The sequence below is a fragment of the Solanum tuberosum genome, unplaced genomic scaffold (genome assembly GCF_000226075.1).
Source record: "Solanum tuberosum cultivar DM 1-3 516 R44 unplaced genomic scaffold, SolTub_3.0 scf00435, whole genome shotgun sequence".
Classification (NCBI taxonomy): domain Eukaryota; kingdom Viridiplantae; phylum Streptophyta; class Magnoliopsida; order Solanales; family Solanaceae; genus Solanum; species Solanum tuberosum.
In genome coordinates, this window is record NW_006239382.1 from 390,870 (window position 1) to 398,060 (window position 7,191).

The window sequence follows — 7,191 nt, forward strand, 5'->3', positions numbered from 1 at the left end:
ATAAAAATGCAAACACACATAGTACAAAAGCTAATAAATTCTGAAGAACAAATAGATACGAAAAAGAAATTACAATCGTTTCTAGGATTAGTAAATCAAGTGAGAGAATATATACCTAATTTAGCAGAAAACTTAAAACCTTTGCATAAGAAATTAAAGAAAGATGTAGAGTATCATTTTGGCAATAAAGACCAAGAACAAATACGAAAAATAAAATTATTATGTAAAAATTTACCTAAATTATGTTTTCCAGATGAAAATAAAGGATTTACATATATAGTGGAATCAGATTCAAGTGATATAAGCTACGGAGGAGTATTAAAATATAGATATAATAAAGAAAAGGTGGAACACCATTGCAGATATTATTCAGGAACATTTACAAACCCCGAAATAAAGTGGGAAATAAATAGAAAAGAATTATATTCAATATATAAATGTTTATTAGCCTTTGAACCATACATCGTATATAACAATTTTTTTGTAAGAACAGATAATACGCAGGTAAAATGGTGGATAACAAGAAAGGTACAAGATTCAGTAAAGACCAAAGAGATACGAAGATTAGTATTAAATATATTAAATTTTACATTTACAATAGAAGTGATATGTACTAACAAGAATGTTATTGCAGATTACATCTCAAGACAAAAGCTACACAGACTGAAAAAGAAAATACTATAGAAGAAATATTCAAAGCTATGAACCTACTTTGCACAAAAGTAGAAAATATTAACAAAGAGCTACAACAAATAAAAAGTCAGCAGCATGACTATAAAAATGCGGAGCTAAGTCGATCAGAAGACTTAAAAATTCCAGAGCAACAAGGTGACGTTGGGAAACACCTAAAAACCCATAATGATTTGTTACATGCAGCTACAGGAAGCACATCTGCAGCAAAAGAAGAAAATAAAACCAGATATGTTAATACCAATATGAATAAGATGTTCGAAAAACCATTTAATGCCAAAAAATCAAAAAGATCCATTATTCATACCACCTCAGCTAAATACCTATAAAGAAAGCCTAAGACAAAACAAAAGACTTATAACCATATAACCAGAGCTTATATAGAAAACATCCATAAATACAGACTTTTCTAAACCAAAATCCAAGATCCAAAAATACAAAAAAACCCCATGAAGATTATATTACACAAAATCTGCAGGGATATAACAAGCTGATTGCACAACCAGGAACAAGTACAAATCTAGTAGGAACTTGCTACAACTACGGATTGTTAAGTACCGTATATACCCAAACAGAGTATTCTCAGAAACTGTGCCTGAGAACTTTTTTTACCCAACACAACCCTATACTCTTATTATACAACTCTATATTTGGGGCTAACAAGTAGAGTATTTCTTTAATACAACTCTACATTTGGGGTATATACGGTACTTAACAATCCGTAGTTGTAGCAAGTTCCTACTAGATTTGTACTTGTTCCTGGTTGTGCAATCAGCTTGTTATATCCCTGCAGATTTTGTGTAATATAATCTTCATGGGGTTTTTTTGTATTTTTGGATCTTGGATTTTGGTTTAGAAAAGTCTGTATTTATGGATGTTTTCTATATAAGCTCTGGTTATATGGTTATAAGTCTTTTTGTTTTGTTCTTAGGCTTTCTTTATAGGTATTTAGCTGAGGTGGTATGAATAATGGATCTTTTTGATTTTTTGGCATTAAATGGTTTTTCGAACATCTTATTCATATTGGTATTAACATATCTGGTTTTATTTTCTTCTTTTGCTGCAGATGTGCTTCCTATAGCTGCATGTAACAAATCATTATGGGTTTTTAGGTGTTTCCCAACGTCACCTTGTAGCTCTGGAATTTTTAAGTCTTCTGATCGACTTAGCTCCGCATATTTATAGTCATGCTGCTGACTTTTTATTTGTTGTAGCTCTTTGTCAATATTTTCTACTTTTGTGCAAAGTAGGTTCATAGCTTTGAGTATTTCTTCTATAGTATTTTCTTTTTCAGTCTGTGTAGCTTTGTCTTGAGACACCTAAAAGTAATTAAAATATCTAAAAATAGGTTATAAATTATGAGATATTATGCGGAGAACTTCAGGAGAATCCTGAAGGAAAAGGAGTGACATAGAAATTTATATTTAAAAGGTATTCCATTTTCTTCAATTTCACATTAGCTTTTGTATTGACTACATAAATCAATAAACTATCCAGACTTTTCCCATCGATTTTAGTCAAAGTACCCAAAATCGGTTGACCAAATCGGACGCAGCTCCCACACCCACAGCCATGTCATGTCAACACGGGTGCGGCACCAAAAGTGAAGAGTCCGAACAACTTAGAGTAACATAGCAAGTGAAAACTAGGGGAAACAAAGAGAAGAGTGGAGTTTTCCGGCGTGTAAGGCCACCGGAAAGATGGGTTCTACCCTCCTAGTAAGTAGGACAGAGTATTCTCAGAAACTGTGCCTGGAAACTTTTTTTACCCAACACAACCCTATACTCTTATTATACAACTCTACATTTGGGGCTAACAAGTAGAGTATTTCTTTAATATTTTTGCCTTGGAGGTGCCTAACTTAAAAGGCAAGCCTAACCCAATTAGTCACCACTCTCTCTCTCTCTCTCTTCTATATCTACTAACAGCAAATGAAAAAATGTTCTTGATGGCACCTTATGTATATCATGTATCCCAGACACCAAAAAACTCAAGTATCACCTTGGTACTTACCATACTCCAAAACCTGTATAACATATTAGGCCTTAAGAAGTGACGGTCACAGTCCGAATCGATTTGGATACATATTCCAATAACACATTTTCCCTATCTTTCCATCTTATTCCTCATAATTAACATATAAGAACATAACCCGAACAGAGATGTTAGCTAATTAGTGGCTCGAGAAGCTCCACATTACATTGATAACATCATAACTAATACACTTTGAGAAGCAAAGAGTATTAAGCAAAAGCCAGATTTCAGGAATGGAAGTAATCTCATTTATATGGAAACCTATCCTACTCGGATCCTCCCAAATTGTCGGATTTCATGTATGGAAGTATAATCTCATTTATATGAAAACCTATGTTACTCAGATCCTTGCTATACCCATGTCGGATCCTCCAAAAATGCTCTATTCTATAAGGATCCAACACAGGTGCAGCGACATTTTGGGATGATCTAAGCAACATAGACAGAAAGTACATGGCATGAATATCAACTTGATATAAGATGTAACATACATAAATTAGAAGAAGGAACTTACTTTCTCACATTATAGTAAGCAGGAAGAAGTGTTAGCAGGAAGATAAACCAATGCCCTGTGACAAGGAATAGGATGCAGAATGCACCATGTAAAATATACTCTTTAAGGACAACAGAGTTGATACGAGATGAAGACTCATAAGGGTTCATATAATCAGCTTCCAAATCTGTTAAGCAAACGATCTACAGAAACCAAAATAAAGAACTTCAGACAACAAGGAACAGAAATGAATTATGTGGACGAAAGAGGATAAAGTAAACAGTTGACAAGGACTTTCATCACTGCAGCAAATCAATTAACACAGCAGAAAAAAAATTGCTGCAGACCCACTAAAGTAAACAAAAACTCAAAACTTCTGGACATCAACTTAACACGATTCTATAAAGATTATTCCATAATTAGATGAACATATTAGTTTGTCAACTAATGACTCCTTGCAATAAGCAAAAAAAATTAAAAATCCACTAATCAATAGTTGTCTAATACTACTTTATTTTATACAGAACCATTAGGATTGCTCTGCAAACTCTGGAAAAAAAAAAGGTTTAAAGAAGAAATAAAGAGAAAAAGAAAAAAGACAACTCCCCAAAGAGAATAGTGAAATAAAAATCATACAAAATCACTCTCTTCCTCTACGCCACCCACCACCAACAAATGATTTGTGAAATAAACATTGAATTATATTTCCAGTAATCTTCCAAAAACATTAACAAGGAAGACCAAAAAAAAAAAACTTAATGGGGTTTACGCATAAAGGGAGAAAAGGATACCTGATAGATGAGTAATGAAATAAGGGAAATGTTAATGGCTAAAAATATAAGCCAAAGAATGGGTTCCCAAGACATTATTTTTGGTTTGATTGGATTCTCTACATGCAGATGGAGGAAGAAAAAGCAAATCCGTAAAAGAGGGTTTTGATGAATGAGGATTGTTTAGGAGGAAAAACCCAGAAATATTGTCTTCTTGGGAGGAACAAAAGAGAAAGGGAAAGTTAATGGATACTGAACAAGAACTACTCAATTAATCATACTAGTGAACTCTTTCAATAAAAATCCAATCAAATGATTAAATAAATTAATTTTACTTAGATTTAGTTTGATTCGATTTTATATTCTTTCAATCAACAATATTTTATTTATTTTATTTTTATTTTGATTTAAAAGATGAATAAAATATATTTTACAAATTTTAATTAAACTAGATAATTTATCCGCGCTTCACACGGTAATTCATGACCTCATTAAAATTATGAATGATCATTTTCTTATATCTGAATATTAGAAATTTGGTATTGTCACTTATATTAACAACTTGAAAGATTGTAAAAATTTTACTCTTTAATGAGTTTTATCTTCTACATATTTTCAATTATATATATATTCTTTGATATAATTGTTTTCTCAATATTGAATGATTTTTCATAGATTAGTCAATTATGAATTTATCTATAGTTTTGTACAATTGCATACAAAGTACTCCCTCCATTTCTATTTATATGTCATCCATTTCTATAAATAGTTGGACCATAATACTTGTTATTTCATAAAATCAATGCATAAATTATCATATTCTTCCTATTATATTCTTGATAAAGTAGTTAATTAGTCTTGAAGATATATATTTTGATCAACCTAGGAAAATTATTAAGTAGTTAATATCCATTGGAGTACTTCATACATTGATTAATTACTCTCTCCACTCACTATATATAAAATCTGATTTTGAAAATAAGCTCAAAAATTTAAATAGTCATCCAAATGCATTTTAATTTTTGAAATCTAGCATATTCATTATTTGTTGAAAAGTTGACTTAAAAAACATTAAATAAGGGTAGAAGGGTAAAATTACTTAATTTCTTAATACAAGTGCAATCTAAAAAGGTGACCTATAAAAAGGAGCGGAGGGAGTATAAGATACCCAATTTAATGAGGGCTATTATTCATTCTTTAGCCGGTAGCAACTAGTTTTCATGTTCTTCCATGTCATTCTCCATAAACACTCATAAATATGACATGAAAAATTTATCATGTAAAAGATATTTTCCCCTCGTAATCTCAAATATGTGTTCCTTGATTATTCTAGAGTTAGTAAATCATAAAAAGATCTCATTAAATTTTAAATTTTTTATTAATCATATTTTAAAAACTTAAAATATTTTGAAATACATTATTTTTTACCAAAAAAAAAAAGAACAATTAAAGTATTATGAACAATTTAAGTCACATGTTTGTTACTTTAGAGCGCACCAACTGAGCAAAAATATAGAAATTAAAAACAATTACAAGTAATTAGGAGATTAGGAAAGATTACAAGCAGGAGTAGCTATAATAGTTGAGACTTTCAAACTTTGTCTTGTATTATCCATTAACAAAGAATAAAAAATTAGTAATTGAAACATTTAAACTTTCTGAATAAAGAATGTGAAAGGTTAAGAAACAATATATGAAAAATATATACGTGATAACATTTTTTTCTGTGTGTGTGCGTGCGTGGGTGTGTACATATATACATATACATATACACTTTCCTAAAAGTATGAACTCTCTAACTTGAATGTTAAAATTATATAATACTCCCAATTAAAAAATCCAATTTATTTTATCTTTTATATTTTATATTATATTACATTTATTTATTTATATTATAAAATATATTTAAAGCATACACCTTATCACATTAAAGGTTGGACTTTTTTAAAGAGTTGTGTATTTTTCAAAGAGAGTTGTGACTTTTTCAAAAAGTTATGACTTTTTCAAAAAGTTATGACTTTTACAAAAATGTGTGATTTCTACGATGAGTTGTGATTTTTTCAAATGGTTACGACTATTCAGAATTGTTGTGACTATTTCATAGGATTGTGACTTATTCAAAGAGTTGTGACTTTTCTAAAAGGATGTGATTTTTCTAAAGAGTTGTGACTTTTTGGATGAATTGTGACCTTTCTGAAGGGTTGTGCCTTTTGTGATAAGGCAATATAAGAACATGTTCAGACTACATTTGTTGGCTATAAATAGGAGGTTCCCTCACATTTCTAAACATCGAATTTTCTATCTTTTCTATTTTTCTTCTTCTTAGAACAGTCAATTTAGTAAATATTTTATATTTATTTATATTATAAAATAAAATATGTTAAAAGAAGACACTTTTCACATTGAAGGATTGTGACTTTTTCCGGGGTTGTGGCTTTTCCAAAGAGTTGTGACTTTTTCTGAAGGGTTGTCACTTTTTCAAAGAGTTGGCTTTTCCAAAGGATAGTGACTTTTCCACAGAGTTTTGAATTTTCTGAAGGGTTGTGACTTTTCTAATAAGGCACAATATGCATTTGTTCACACTACCCTTTGTTGGCTATAAATAGAGGGGTTCTCTCTCATTGTTAAACCACAATTTTTTGAAGTTTTCTATTCTTCTTCTTCTTAATACTCAATTTAAAACTATTCTATATTTCTTACTATATTTTTAAAGCAATTTTATGGACTATTGGTCCAATTTAATGGTTATCTCAAAGAAGTTGGATAAGGACTACTACCGAAAGTCTTAGACCAAATCGTACAAAATATTTCATATTGTATTTATTTATATTATAAAATATATTAAAATCAAACACATTTTCACATTGAAGAATTGTGATTTTTTTATGGGTTGTGACTTTTTCAAAGAGTTGCATCTTTTTCGATGGGTTGTGACTTTTTCATATCGGTCAATCAAGAATGCTCAAAAAGTTTTCATAACCAAAAAATACAAAAGTAATTCAATACAAATACATAAAAGATAAAATTAACAGATCATTGAATGAAATACTGGTGTTAGTTGTCGGACAAAGTAATGACAGAAGGAAAAAGCCCACAGAAAGAAGTAGGTACGAACCAAAAAATTATTCTGGTTGTGATTAGTTGCTCAAGAATTGAGCAGTTGAACTAATTTTCTTTTGACATGTTCAATGAAGAAAAAAACTA

General features: G+C 30.2%; 1 protein-coding gene across 2 annotated transcripts in view; it reads right to left on the reverse strand.

Moving 5' to 3' along the window:
* Nucleotides 1-4,275, reverse strand: part of LOC102600230 (protein cornichon homolog 1-like) — a 15,553-nt gene extending 11,278 nt beyond the window's left edge. The window contains exons 1-2 of one of the 2 annotated variants that reach the window (XM_006363784.2): nucleotides 4,009-4,275; nucleotides 3,239-3,420 (exon numbers count right to left, since the gene is read on the reverse strand). In XM_006363784.2, the coding sequence (XP_006363846.1) occupies nucleotides 3,239-3,420; nucleotides 4,009-4,083 (257 nt within the window). In that variant the 5' untranslated portion in view covers nucleotides 4,084-4,275. The remainder of the gene's footprint in view (nucleotides 1-3,238; nucleotides 3,421-4,008) is intronic. The other variant, XM_006363783.2, reaches the window with a different exon arrangement.
* Nucleotides 4,276-7,191: the final 2,916 nt, after the last annotated feature.